We start from the raw sequence: 14,807 nt of genomic DNA, 5'->3' as shown, positions 1-14,807 counted from the left end.
ATTAAAAACCAGCATTAGTTTTGTTATTGATATATTAATTCTAAAATATATGACCGGCACGGACACCAGGTGCCGGATGGGATCCTCCAGCCACACCTGGCCAGGGAATGGTTGCAAAACGGGGCATTTGGGGAAAATAATAGAAACGATTAGAAAAACAAACAAACAAAACAACAAAATCCCAAAGCCCTCTGCCTATGTTAGTCCAACTAAAGGGATAGCGTCAGGAATCGAGTCAGGCGGAGGCTGTGGGATGGAGAGGCCGGGTGCTGCGGGGTGCAGGGGGCCGTCCCCACGCCATCCCTGTGCCCCGGGGTGCTCTTTGGTTGCTCCCTGCCCACGCTGGCAGGGGTACATTCATCGGCGCGCTGGGAGGGAGCCTCACTTGCTGTGCTGCGAGGCAGGGGCTCCCTGAGCGTGTTTCTGCTCCTGCTGCTTCACCTGCTGGACGATTTCCCTGATCTTGCGCTGTGCAGTCTAGAGAGAAAGCGAGAGGCGGCGGTCAGGGGAGCCCAGGGTGCCCAAACGTGTGCTTTACCCAGACGGAGCCTGTCTTTAATTTCAGCACTATCACCACTGGGGAGAGCTGCTGAGACACCAATAGTGCCTCCCAGAGCCACCAGGAAAAGGATGCTCGTGTAGAGCGGGCATCTGGAAGGCTGAACCTGGAGAGGTGAGAGAAGACGCAGCAAAAGCCTCACCTGGCTGGCAAAGAAATGCCCAATGATCTTAACGATGACCTCCTCATTCTCATCTGGGGTTTGGTCTCGGGGCACGATGACCTCTGCGCTCGTTAAGTTTTGCAGCTCGTTCACCTGCAGCAGAAGGCAGAGCCTGTGTTGCCGGGGTAGCCGTACCCAGGAGGACCCAGCCCTGCTGCTGTGCCTGCCGTACCGTTTTGCCACCTTTGCCTATCACACGGCCAGCTGCAAAGGAAGGCACCTTGATGTGGGCTTCAAGCTTCACCTCTTCTTTCGGGTTGAAGAAGTTCTCTTCTTTCAGCTTCCCAAATATTCGCCCCTGGGCCTGCGGGGGGGTGATGTGAAATGTAGGAAAACAGCAGCCTGCATCCCAGCACCAACAAGCAGTGTCCCCCAGCCCCAGCATACCAGGGACCCAAGGGATACCCGAGTTGTGCTCCCATTCCCAGCACTGAGCCCACCTTGAACTGCGCCTCGGGTGGCCCCGTGATGATGACCATCCGCTCAGTGGCATCAGGACCTTCTGCTGGGGCAATCTGCAAAATAGGAGGGGGGGGGGGACAAGAGTGTGTGAGCAGGCTCTGCTTTGGCAAGACCCACGTGGGAGGTGCTGTCCCCCGTGCTCCATGGGGATGCCTGGGCTTGTAGACACTACCTAAACCCCCCTTCCCCTCCAAGGAGAGAGTGATCCAGCTCCTTGGCACTTCTGGTGCTCAGCCATCGCCACCCACGTGCCCGGAGAACATCAGGGTGTTGCGGCAGGGATCCACACACAGAGCTGCAGGGATAGGACCACCACTCCACGGTGGGCACTACCTCTCTGGGGGAGCCCCTTCCCACCCCCTAGGAGGAGAAAGCCAGATGTGAGGCTGCTGCTCACCTTGATGGAGGCCCCTGCGAAGCGTGCCAGCTGCTTGATGTGCTGCCCCTTCTTCCCAATGATGGCTCCCACTGCCTGCGTCGGGATGAACAAGTTCACAACCTCCTGCTCAGGGAGCTGCCAGGGAGAGCAAAGGTTTATCCTTAACTCCTGCGTTTTTCCATTTCTCGCTCCTGATTTTGAAGGTGGTTGGCACATGACCTCCAAAACATTCCCAGCCAGAGCCTGCCAAGCAGGAGCATGGCACTCTGTGGGGACAAGTGCTGCCCCAAGCTGCATCCCTGCCCTGGGGACAGCAGAGGGGGATCCATGGGGATACAGGGGCACTTACGGGGTGCTGATGTGGGAAGGCACCAACTGGGGAGGCTCCATACAGCCCTGAGAGGTACGCCGAGGAGCTCTGCAGGGGGACAGGGAGCAGAGTCAGGGATGTCCCCAAAAACCTGTGACAGGGACATGGGGATGTCCCTCAGTCTGCAAACCAACACCAAAACAATGCTGTGACCAACAGTGGTACTCAGTGAAGATTGGCTTACAACTGAATCCGTGACTATTTTATGTCGTGGATTCATGACATGATTCTCAGTGCCAGAGGAGATAAAGCAAAGGTTGCACCAAGCTTGTGCTCCAGCCACAGGCATCATCTCCTGCACCACAGCACCCTGCCCAGCCCCAGGGGCACGGGGAGCTCAGTACTTCCCTATTCCTCCTCACACCATGAGCATCCTTCCTCACGCCCCACACACTTCTCCAAAGCTCAGGATTTGAGCTCCAGCCACCACGATCACCACTCTGACAGTGACATGGATGTAATATTAGGAACAATTTCTTCTTAGAAAGAGTGGTGAGGCACCAGCACAGCTGCCCAGGGTGGTGGGGGAACTCACCATCCCTGGAGGTGTTCCAGAGCTGTGGAGATGTGGCACTGAGGGATGCGGTCAGTAGGCACGGTGGGGCAAGCTGGGGTTGGATCTAGGGATCTTGGATGTCTTTTCCAACTGTAAAGACTTCTAAGATTTCATGTGAAACACAAGCCCCAGTTCCTTGGGGGCAAGGAACTGCCTGGGAGCCAATTCCCTGTTTAACATCGGCTTGCTCCTTGTTTTGCTCTGGGAAACACACGGTTTTGGGTAAAGGAGCCCAGGAGCCTGCCTGGAAGAACTGAAAGCTGCTCCAGTCCATGAAGCAAGAAATGCTGCTGCCAAATTAGATGTTCCAACCTGCATTTCCCAAAGGCACCAACCTGTACTTCCCATCCTCTCTCAGGGACATACGGACAGACAGACTGACCAAGCACCCCACAGACATGAAGTATGCTGAGACACTCCCCTGCTGCTCCACAGGCTGAAAGCAGGAAAGGAATGAAGGGGCTCCTTTTGCTTTCAACCTGCTCCAATGCTCTTTTGCCCTGAAGTTAGCAATGCCCAGGGGATAGGGACTCATCTGGGTATCACCATACATGGCCACAAGCCCCAGGGTCACACTCAGCCGCCTCTCTGCACCACAAGCCCAGCATGGGCTCAGCACTCACCGTTCTCCTCCTGCCACTCTGCTGTTGGCGTTGCCAGAAAAAGAAAACAGTACAAAAGTAAATTAACACGCAGTGAGGCATCCTCCCTGCATTTAAAGCATCTGAGCAAACACACAGAGAGATACGGACGGGGAGCTGGACTGGCTTCGCAGGTTTGCACACTATCTCTTGGTCACCCTAGGGGTGCCCTACAGATGCTGGGGGACAAGAGGATGTTCATCACCACTACAGGCCCCTAGTGTCCTCCCTGCCCACCGTCCTCATGGGTTTTTGGCTTCCATGTGTCCTGGTGTGTGTCTGTGCAGCTCAACATGGACACATGTAGGCATAACGCTATAATGTGATGGAAAGCACAGTGATAATAGCAGGGTGGCAAAATCTTTGGCTGCAGCAGATGAGGACAAGCCCAAACGCAGCAGCGATGGATGCAGAAGTGAAAGGAAGAAGCTGCTTACCTTTGGAATTCCTCAGGTAGGCAGGGATCTCCAGTGAGATACCCTTGCCTCCACTGCCAACCCTTAAACGAGGTCTGGGAAGTGGTAGATCCTGGCTCCACCCTTCCATTCACTCAGGTACAATGCATGCACCTGAACTCCCCTGGGTTGGTCCTGCCTTCCTACCAGGTGCTCAATCACTGCTTCAGGCCATGACTTAGCATTTCTGCTAGAGTAGGCAACACAGCCCATACCCAAACACATCTACGTACATCTCCTTCCTAAGGCTGTACCTGCATTTACCGGTTACAAGACTTCTGGAAAAATCAGAAGGACCTGTGTCATGTCAACAAGAAGAGTTTCTAGAGGTGTTTCTCTCTGAAGATACACCCTCAGTAATCACAACCCTCTGAGTGTCAGTGAGTGGGGGGAGCTGCTGCTGCTCCTCCCCATCCCAGCCATGCTCAGCATGCTGGCAGCAATGCCCGCAGGTCCTGCCACAGTTCAGCCCCTCTGAGATGGTGTGCCCACATCAGCAGGGCACCACCTGGCCATGACGCACGGGATGCAGATAGTGTGGGTAAAAAGCAAAGAAACCACCTTCAAGACATGGCAAGTCCTAGGCAGAAGTGAGACTGAGCACAGCGCAACACCAGCATGCCTACCCAGGGAGCGAAACCCAAAGTGGGACAAGCCAAAGGCATTCACCTCCTCCCAGCCTAGGAGTGAGCATCTTCCCAAACCAGCCAAGAGCTGGAGCTCTTGCTCAAGGCTCCCTGTGCCATTCCGCCCACAGCTACAGCGTCAACCCAACTCCAAGAGCTACGAAGGCTCTCACAAATTAACACCCGCACCCCAGATTCTCATGCACTTACTGCAAAAGGGTGGTAAGGGGCAGCTGCGGCAGCGCCTCGAGCCCCCACTGAGGATGGGAGCATGGACAGCCCTGTCGAGAAGATCCCCAAAGCGCTAAGGTTCAGTCCTGGGATCAGGTTGGCCTGTTGCTAGAAATGTAAAGACACACAGAGATGGTTGAGTGGGCTTTTGAGGCTTTTTGCCAAATAGCACGGCCCTGTCCACAACAGATTGTCCCCCACAGCTCCATTTTTTTCTGGTTGCCTCAGCAGTGGCTCTGAAGCAGTGGTATGTCAGAGGGGTGGGCTGGGAACTTACATTGACAGCCACAATGTCGTTCTCATAAGCCTCTCGCAGCTTCTTCATGATCTCCACTTCAGCATTGGAGCATGCCTCTGTGCTGCCCTTCACCGTGATGGTCCTCTCAGGGTTATAAATAGTTAAATCCTGCAAACTAGCCCACATTCAGACAGAACAGGAGATGCTGTTACATTTCGTGCCAAAAAGAAAGGAGAGTTATCAAAGCAGAGAATAAGGATCGCCCTCTGGACAGCACAGAGCCAGATGTGATGCTCTTCCCCAGGACCACCACCCATCCTCGATGAGGAACATACAAAGGAGGACGTGGCTGCATGGTTCAGTGGTGTGCTGGATGGTGGGGAACTGCCAGCATCACCCAGCACTTACGGCGAAATGGTGATCTTCGTGCCGGTGTCCTGCTCGATCTTCTTCAGGTTGCGGCCCTCCTTGCCTATCAGCCTCCCCACCAGGCTGTTATGTGCTAGGATTTTCAAGGGGATCTCTTCTGCTCTGAAATATGAAAAAAAAAAACAAAGTCTCAAGGACCAGTTGACCCAGAGACTGTTCTCCAGCAAATGGCAGCAGCAATTCACGGAAGGAACAGAACACCACTGTATCCCACTGCTTTCCCAGCTTCTGGGGAAGAGGAGCTTGGGGACGTCTCAAACCTGATGGCATTCCTGTGTTTCACGTGGTTTAGAATCGTAGAATAGTTTCAGCTAGAAGGGAACTCCCCGAGTTCACACCCTCTAGAGCAACCTGAGCTTCTGGACCCCATGGCACCACCCAGCAAACCCGCTGACATGACATGCCTCAGCCGGGGGCACTTACGATTTGGTTTCATCGGCTTCCTTCTGCATGATATCGAGAATCATGCGGCACGCCTCGGAGCAGCCTTCTGGTGTGGCATGGATGGTGATGGGCTTCTCGGCAGCGCCAGCATTCTCCTTCCGATGGATGTCAACCCTACGGCGAAACAACCAGCAGAGAGAAGGCCCTGAGACGAGGCTGGTGTTGCAAGAAGGTATCTGAGTGTACAGCATTCAGCTTGCTAAACACAAACAGGCTCATTTCAACATCTGATCCGTCTTTGGGCAAAGCTGATGTAACATCTACTGCCCCTTGGAAGCAGTGTTTTGCTTCCGCTGATTAGATCGCATCTGGCCTGCATGTGCCTCTGCCATCTGCCTGGGAACAGCGGGATGTCAACCCCTATCCAACACCACGCCGAGATGGGGTTGAACAGATCTCTGCTGGACAGAACCCTCAGCAGCCAGCTCTGTCCCTGTGGCTCATCCTGCTGGAGCAGGGATCGGCTCAGAGCCTTCTGGCCAACTTCAATCTCTCTGCACAATACCTGAGGCTGTGCAGTACCGCCACGTCCTCCAGGACAGAGGGACGACTTACCCGTGGTTTCCACAGCCTGGAGTCACACGTGCACGTTAACAACAGCTCTTGTACTCACGCCCTTCCATGTGAGACCAGAAAGCTTTCCCCTGCGCACTGGCCGAGCCCGTGCTCTATCTCCTCGCTCCTCCCTCGGCAGGTGGCAGGAAGGAGGCACGGGCCTCACCGTGCCTGGCAAGGGCCCTGAGAGAGAGGAGAGAGGAAAGCAGGGTAGGAGATTCCCGGGCACGAACCACACGTCTTGAAGAACAGCTTTCCTCCTTTTCCACCGCATCGTTGTCCCCCCAGAGGGCAACTCGGTGCAGCCATCTTGTTGGCTGTGTGGCCACCATCTTGCAGCCAGCCTCGACCTCCTTGGAAGATGCCATAGTCGCTGTTAAGCAAACGTCACCAGCGTCACAGGTTCAGCTCCATCGTGGCACTGGCGGGCAACAGCCAAGTTCTTGCTTTTCTATGAGGTCCACGTCCCAACCAGGACTCTTTGTGGGTGCTGCATAGCAAGCAAGGCCAAGTGTTGTAGTGTGAAGAGTGTCCCTCGGAACAATGCCTGGGTGATGGGGGGGTCACGGCAGGCTCACGTGGGTCATCTCCTCCAGGACACAGGACCACGAAGGCTTCATCTACAGGGAGGGGGAGCAGCTGGGCAAGCCTTCCCTTAGCTAAAGGTCTGAACTACAGCAGCTTTGAAACGAACCTGGGGGTGGTCTGAGCCAAGCACTGAAGAGGAAAAGCAGAGTCTGGTGGCTTGGAGGGCTGCGTCGCTCCAGCAGATCTACAGCTCTGGCTAGAACTGCTCAGGTAGGACACGGGTTCTGCTTGGACCTTACAAAGAAGCACTGGTTGATTTCATCTCTGCTTCAGTTGTGTCTATGGCACACAGTGACCAAGCTGCTTGCTGTCACTCACACGTGACACCTTCCAAGCTGCCCCAGGCTGCGGAGCTCCATCAGGTTGACTTGGAAGACTTGTTCCTTCAGAGGCCCGAGGCAATGCTCAGCAAGCACGGGGACATCCCCTGCCACCCTGTGATACAGATGGGTTGGGAAAAGGATCACAAAGTTCCAGCAGAGGAGACAACAGGTCCGTGCTTCAGCATGGCGGTGCCATGTTACATCAGCTTGGTGTGACTGTTGGGAGGTATAAGGAGGAACCTGTGGCCACTGCAAAGAGAATGGAGCTGGGCACCTTCTTGACTCCACAGGCAGCTGAGATTTGTGGAAATGGGGCACGTGGCTGTGCCCTGGTATCAAAGTGGAGCTGAGAACCATGAATGAGCTGGATGGAGACTCCAAAACAATGAGAATCCAAGAGAAAGACAGGCCACGTTTCCTGCTGGCCTACAATCCACCCCAAATGTGGATGTGCAAGGATGAGTTCAGTCTGCTGAGAGGAGATGGGACACCAGGAACAGGCTGCTGTATCCAGGTACATCCTCCCCACAAAACCAGAGGGCTCCAGGCATCCCAGCACATCCCAGTGCTGATAGTGCACAGGTCCAGTTCAGTGGGAGGATGGAGAAGGGGATGGCCATGGAATAGGATGGCTCAGCCTAGGGTTGGTTTTGTCCCCAGAGCTCAGGAAGCATCTCTGGCCACTGCTGAACATGGTAGCAGGCATGGGAAGCCTACACCTCTGCAGCAGAAACTGCCCACACAGCAGCAAACGTTTTGGGGCAGAAATCAGAGCTTGCAGAGGAAAACTTTCCAGTCTCAGGTGGCAAGGGTGAGGGCGCACCCACTGCCAAACACACTCAGGGACTCACCTGGAGAAGAAGGGCTGCCATGAACGCAGCACACGTTGCAGCTGGGAGGGCAGCAGGTGCCTTCACAGCTACGAGGTGGCCACGCTCCCCTCCTTACAGTGCTGTCCCCTCTCCATACAAACCTCTTTTTGTCAACCAGGACACCTCTAAAACCCAGCGCCCATGAGCTCTGGGAGCAGGGGATGGTGGCAAAGAAGATGAGCAGAGCTCGAGCTCCAAGTTCAGCCCAAGGGACGCATGCACGTAAATCTTCAAACATTTCTCTTACCCAGGCTGGAGGTTAACTTTTCATATAAGAACAGGCAGGATGGGCACCAGTCTTTGCTAACTGCTGGCAGGAGCAAGCATCAGCAAAGAGAGCATCCTCCTGAGCTATGCCAAGCACTATTCCACTCTGCTCTGCAGACCAGGGGGCATAAACACTGGAGACCATAATACAGAGATCTGCAGTGGTCAGCATGCTTCAGAGACAGCTGAGCACCAGCTGGGGCCGGAAGGAATTCGGCTCAAGCGGATGCACTATTAAGGTTCAAATAATTTCCTCAAAAAGCTTCTCTGAGAAATAGGACGCCCTGGAGGATGTTCTGGTACAGGAGGCTCATGTCCTGTGGGATCAGCGGGTTCAGGATGATGAACATGGGAGAAGACAGCTTTGGGTTAAACACAAACAAATCTGGACAGAAACAAAGCGTGCAGGAAAACCATGCAATCAATGTAAACACTGACATGAGAAACATGGGAAACTTCAACAAGACAGTCCTTCTCTTGCTTTTCCTTTTTCTCAAAAATAAAAACATCAGATTGTGGGAAAAAAAAAAAAAGGCTTCAAATTGCTACAAAAAGCCCAACCTTCTTGCAACACTTGCACGGCACCCCATTTACCAATATCTGACATCTCTAATCATTATAGAGCACCAATAAGGAGCAAATCCCATGGGCAAAGACAGTCACCATCTCTCGGATTCCCATTTTATCCCCAAATTTGCCTATTTTCTCCCAGTGCTCAGCCAAAGCCGTGTTCTCAGGGTGAGAGTTCTGTGACCCAAGTGATGCTGGCTGGCTGACTGCAGTGAGCGCATCCATATTGGGGCTGCACTGGAGCTGGCAGTGCTCTCCTGCTTTGTAAAGCACCAAGCTTTGAAATCTCCATTTCTGTCTATTTATAGTACAAGTTTCCCTCTGAGAGCCCTGCTGGAAGCAGACTCCCCCCAGGTCAGCAAGGATGTATCTGGGATGTGGGGTTGATCCGGCCGACCCCATGGGACTCCGTGACAACGGGTCAGGCTCACTCCCTCTGAGGAAGCTACACCCCAAAAATACGACGTTTGCCAACAGTCAAAAGCAAGGGAACCTACAGAGTCCTGCGGAAGGAAAGAAAACCATTCGAGGTACTTACTTGGACTGGGTTTGCTTAGTTAGGTTCTTTATGGTCAAGCCCTCCTTTCCTATGATCGCACCAACAAACTGCGTGGGCACCAGCATCCGCAGTGGGAAATCGAGCTGTTTGGGCTGTGAGCCCCCCGGGGAGGAGCCCTGCTCCCTGGAAGCGTGGCCCCCGCGGCGGGATCGCTGGGGGGGTGGAGGGGAGCTCACCTCTTCGTCCGGGATGTAGGAAACCTTGAAGGAATAGCTCTCAAGCTGATGGCCGCTGAGCTTCTCAATTGCTCTGTAAGGCAGGGAGAGAAGGAGATGGTGAAGGGATGCCTTCTGGAAGTCAGTCAGATGCTTCTCATGGCTCCAGGGAGCAGAAGTGGAGTTTTTGCCAATCTGGGTCTCCAACTTGGCTTGTCCCCAGATGCCAAGAGGTACACGTAGGACTCCCACCACCGCCGTGGTTCTTCAGCACCTCTCCCACCTTCTTCTCTGTATTCCTCCTTCCCAGCAGCTGAGGCTGGTTGTACCGGTGGTAACACAGCACATTCCCAGTGCAAGTCTAGAAAACAATTCCTTGATGGGCCGCTCATATGACCTGATACCCACGGGGATTGCAGGTTTGTAGGAAAGATGGGGTGTGGAGGACACTGGAAGTGGACACAGCTGAGTGCTGCCTTGGGACAGGAGAAGGCACAAAGGGAACAAGCACAAGGCCATGGGACAGACCTGAAGGTATTTGAAGATCTATAGGTTAAAGATCTATAGATTAAAAACAACCCAAGGAGGCTGAGGGCTTGGGAAATGCAACTGGGGTTTGCTGTGGGAATTCATGTGGTTGGCTGGAGATCTGTCTTGCCTGGAAGGTCCACAGGGAGGGCGATGGGGCTGGTACTATCTCAGGTCTCCTCTCCCTTAGATGCTGCAGGGCTACAGCTCTCCATGGAAAGTCCCATAGCAATGTGGACAAAACCTATCCTCATCACATGGAGATGCACCAGCCTCCACCAGCTCTTTGGCTCATGGAAAGAAGCAAATGTGGCTGATGGTGCAAACCCCTGCCCATGCACGGTGCTTCACCAAGTTCCCAGAACAAAAAGAAAACACAGACAAAAGGAAAAAAAAAAGAAAAAAAAAAAGAAGCCACTTACACTTTTGCTTCTTCTTTCGTTGCGTATGTAACGTTGACAACTGCAGTTTCTGTGTCTGTGTTAACTGGGGGAAAGGCAAGACAGTGAGTGTGAGTGCACAGCAGGAGATGGCCAGCACTACCACTCCATCCTGTGGTACCCCATGTTTGCACAAGAAGGCAAACCATTTCCTAATCACTGTGAAAACCACATTTACATTTGCTAGGATTGGCCCTTCCAGCATAGGCTGTGCCTGGGATCAGCAATGGGGCTTTTGCATAGACGGGGACCACGCTGAGAAGAAAACCAGGGAATCATGGAGTACCCTGAATGGGAAGGGACCCAAGGGGTCAATGAGCCCAACTCCTGGCTCCACACAGGACCACCCAAAATCCAAACCCTAAGCCCGACGACAGAAACAGTGAACCACCTTACCTTGCTCTACATTCTCCACTGTCCCATACTGAGCCAAGAGACCATCCAGCACCTGGGGAGAGAGCAGCAAGTGGGAAGAGCAGGGCAGGAACCATCCGGGCTCAGAACCTGCTCCACCCCCGACCTCCTTCCAAAGTCAGTTTTGGGATGAGCCATTTCCAGGAGGACTCCTCTGCTCCTCAGGGCCATTTCCAAGCCACCTCTACCCAAAAGTTCTATCACCTTCACCCACCCACACCCCATCACTCCAGAGAGACCAGAGGAGAGCAACAGGAAGGAGCCCAGCCCTCCCCACCTCCCAGCTGGGATTTCTGGAAGGTAAACAGAGGACCACATGGGTGCTTTGAGGGGGCACAGAGCAAGCGTGGTGCTTCTCACCTCCCACTGCAGGTGCGGGGGGATGTTTCGGATCTGGATCTTTCTGCTCCTGCAAAGAGAAAGCCCCGAGTTGTGGTGGTGGGCAGGCAGCCATACCAGGGGCTTTCTGGGAAGGAGACAGCAAGACCCCACCAAAGCACCCCGCTGCCCAGAGAGCCCCAGGGGACAGCCCCGAGTCCAGCCCCGGCCACCTCCTGCCGAGCCTGAAGCCATCTCACGAAAGCTCCATCCCCATAGTGCTGATGTGTTTCCAAGGAAACCTCTCGGCACAGCCTCCACGCACCACAGCAGTGCAAGATGCAGGCACACACCTGCCCTGCAGCCCAGGTCGCCGCTGCCACACAGCTCTGCATCCCTGCACTTCTCCCTCTGGGTCGCCTGCACCTCACCGCTGCGTTTTAACAGATGTTATTTTTCCCATTTTTGCTGCCGTTTTCAGCCCAGAGCATCTCACAAAGCCTCCTTTCCCTACGGCTGCATGAGCGCTCAGCCTGGTGCAGGAAATCTGCAGCCTGTTCTGGGGACCCACCAGTGGCCAGAGGTTTTGCAAAGCCTTGCCCTTGCTTGGGACAAGCTCCAGGTGGAGGTATGCTGAGGATGTGATGCTTTGGGTCACTGTTCCCAAAATACTTTTGCAAAACACCACTAATACACAGCCCCTCTTTGTGACCCTCTCTGTGCTGCAGGTCTCTCCAAAGGGGGCTCTGCCAATAAGAGAAATGGAGCACTAAAAGACAGGGGGAAGCCAGAGACAAAGAACACACCGTCTGCTGCGGCATTACCAAACCCTGATCCCTCCAGTGGCCATACACTCCTGTCCCAGCTGTCACCAGGGGGATTTCAGGGTTGTGTGCACAGCTGCAAGGTCCTTGCATGGCAAGGAAAAGGATTCATTCCATCCCATCCTCTTCATCCCATCCCACATCCCATCCTATCAGCTTTACTGCATCCCACCCTTCCTATCCTTCACAATCCACCCATCCCTACCTCCCATCCCGCTTCATCGTACTCTACCTCATCTCATCACACTCACCTTGTCCCACAGCATCCCACCCATCCCATTTTACCCCACATTCCATCTCACCCCACCCGTCCTGTCTCAATCCACCCATCCTTCTGCATCCCATCCCACTGCACTCATCCTGTCCCACAGCATCCCACCCTCCCCATCACACCTCAACACACCTCATCTTCATTCATCCCACCCACAGAATCACAGACTTGTAGAGGTTGGAAGGGACCTCTGGAGAACATAGAGTGCAACCCCCTGCTAAAACAGGATCCCTACAGTAAGTTACACCCCATCCCATCCCACCGTTACTTCCACTGAGAGTTTGTACATCAGACCCCTGCTTGAAGCAGTGCTGGATCACGATACAGACCTGAGGGTTAATTAATTAATGGTCATCATTATTTTTATTAATTCCCATCTCTGGGAGCACCTCAGGCTAATTTAAGCCCCCTCAAACTTCAACAGCAGACCCCACGATGAGTACACCTGCACCCCTCCTGCTCTGCAGCAGGCTGGGAGGAATCAATTAGAGTAATACCCATCATCACTAACGATGGTTTTCGGACAAGTACCTGACAAGCACTGCCAGCCCCACAGCTGCGAGCTACTACCCTTGGGGGAATGGATAAATCCTTTGCATGGGCACATGAGCAAAGCCTGCTTGTTTCCCACAGCTTTGCCCAAACAAATCACAAACACATGAGGAGAAATAAAAAAACAACCAACCAAGTGCAGGCATCAAGAGCTAAAGCCACAGGCAGTCAGGGAGACACCCACCTGCACTGCCCCCAAATACCGAGCTCTGCTGGTTCCCCCCCTCCTGCTCGGGGTTTTCCATTCGGATGTGGGGTTTGCATGGGGAGGGGCATCACTGCACTGCCCCACATCTACCAGCACAGTGCTCAGGGCTGCTCCTGACGCTCTGAAGGCATTAAGGTCCCCCCACACACGTGACAGCACGCATAAGCACGGGGCTGAGCGCTGCGGTGTCCATCTGCCACGGTTTTTCCAGATTAAGGGGGGGGTTGGAGGGGGGAGAAGGAAAAAGAAAACAAACACACACCCTCCATGTTATCCCTTTCCTCCACGGTGTTTTTTCCCAGCCCCAACCCAGAGGTGGACGTGGCCACACGCTGTGCCCTGGGGAGGGACAGTGGCAGCGGGAGCAGAACCCACCGGCACAACACGGGGCTCTGCAGCCTAAGTCAGTCCTGCACCACCAAAAACACAGAACATCACATGAGAGCAACACACCAGGATCAGTATGCGAGACCCCACTGCAACATCACCTCCCTCTGATTTGCTCTGAATTCCATTTTGAACCCGGAGCAAAGCTATTCGTGCCCAAATGAACTGAAAATCCAGTTTTTTCTGCCCTGGTTTTATGGCTGGTAGCACACTGGCCGCTCTCAGCACGTGTGTAGTGCTGCTCGAGGCTCTGCCCGCAAAGCTCTGCCCCAAAGGAGCACGGCAGCCACTGCCAAGCTGTGACAGTGGCAATACGGGGCCGGGGGCATGAAGCCCGAGCTGTGCCCTGCACCAGTGGGAAAAATAATCCACCCTCCAGAAGGTGCTGCAGCGCAGAAAGGATGGAAAAATAAAGCAAAATAAAATGGAATAAAATGGAATGAAAGATCAAGGGTATTCAGGGGTTCCCAGAGACTCCCAGCATGGAGCCCCCCCCATCCCTACAGCCTCTGGGGTTTAACACCCCGAGTAATTCCTGCTGGAAGCCACAAACTCGTTTTGGAATCGATTCTTTCCTGAAAGAACCCTTTGAAAACGATTCTGTGTTGGTGGGGGCAGAAAAGGCTCCCCCAGCTCCCCCCCAAGAAGTGGGAGCTGCAGTGGGGCTGTTCCCCCACCCGGAGCACTGGGACACGGGCTGTGCTGCGGTGCCCAGCCTGGGCTTCGGGTGTTCCACTACTGCCAACGTTATCATCATTGCTATTATTACTATTAATATCACGATTCTTATGGCTGTCGCTATATTACTGTTATTTCCCATCTGCCCCCACCAGTGGGATGCTCAGCCCATCCTTAGGAGCACACAACAGCACACCCCCCGGGTGCCCCCAAGCAGAGCTCCCTTTCCCTGCTGCCTCCAAACGGCAACCCGCGTTCCCAAATACTCCCCCAGAATGAAAAAAAAAAAACAAAAAACTTTCGTAACACATTATTTAACCCACCGACACTCAGCACAGACGCACACAAACCCATCCCGACGGCGCAATCACCGGTTTTCAACTCGCAAAGCACGAATTGAGGTATAACGAGGTGCGGATGCGGCAGCGAGCACCCATCGCTGCGGCTCGCCCCCGGAGCGTCGCTGCCCCCGAACCCAAGGCATAAACCACGCAGGCACACGCGAGGCTCAGCCCGCAGCCGTCTCTTCACACGTCGGGTGGGGAAAACGTGGGTCGGAGCCGCGATGTCGCGCTGCCCCCGGCCGCGCCGCGCTCCGGGACACACGGCGCTCGCTCCGGGCTCGTCGGGAAACGGAGCGCCGCGGCCCACCCGGGGCAGGAGAGGTGTTCATCGAGGGTAGAACGTGGGGAGAGTGACGGGGACACCCCCTCCCGCGCCCGTGCTGCTGCTGCCCGACCCCCCC

The 14,807-nt window shown here is 54.4% G+C and overlaps 1 protein-coding gene across 3 annotated transcripts; it reads right to left on the bottom strand.

The window, feature by feature from the left end:
* Window positions 1-14: 14 nt before the first annotated feature.
* IGF2BP2 (insulin like growth factor 2 mRNA binding protein 2) lies at window positions 15-11,412 on the bottom strand. 3 transcript variants are annotated; one of them, XM_019618887.1, is made up of 15 exons: window positions 11,185-11,412; window positions 10,807-10,858; window positions 10,393-10,456; window positions 9,267-9,536; window positions 5,533-5,667; window positions 5,089-5,211; window positions 4,720-4,855; window positions 4,422-4,550; window positions 3,113-3,133; window positions 1,913-1,981; window positions 1,582-1,698; window positions 1,163-1,237; window positions 895-1,026; window positions 702-815; window positions 15-477 (listed from the first exon to the last, which is right to left on the bottom strand). In XM_019618887.1, the coding sequence occupies exons 1-15, from the start codon at window positions 11,395-11,397 to the stop codon at window positions 382-384; spliced, it is 1,746 nt and encodes a 581-aa protein (XP_019474432.1). In that variant the 5' UTR covers window positions 11,398-11,412; the 3' UTR covers window positions 15-381. The 3 variants fall into 3 exon arrangements, with proteins under 3 accessions (XP_019474432.1, XP_010715002.1, XP_019474433.1); XM_010716700.2 differs by lacking the exon at window positions 3,113-3,133; XM_019618888.1 differs by lacking the exons at window positions 1,913-1,981; window positions 3,113-3,133.
* Between the last annotated feature and the right edge of the window lie 3,395 nt (window positions 11,413-14,807).

Source organism: Meleagris gallopavo, chromosome 11 (genome assembly GCF_000146605.3).
Source record: "Meleagris gallopavo isolate NT-WF06-2002-E0010 breed Aviagen turkey brand Nicholas breeding stock chromosome 11, Turkey_5.1, whole genome shotgun sequence".
Lineage (NCBI taxonomy): Eukaryota > Metazoa > Chordata > Aves > Galliformes > Phasianidae > Meleagris > Meleagris gallopavo.
The sequence above is the reverse complement of the archived record's forward strand: the minus strand, read 5'-3'. Positions and strand labels throughout refer to the sequence as shown.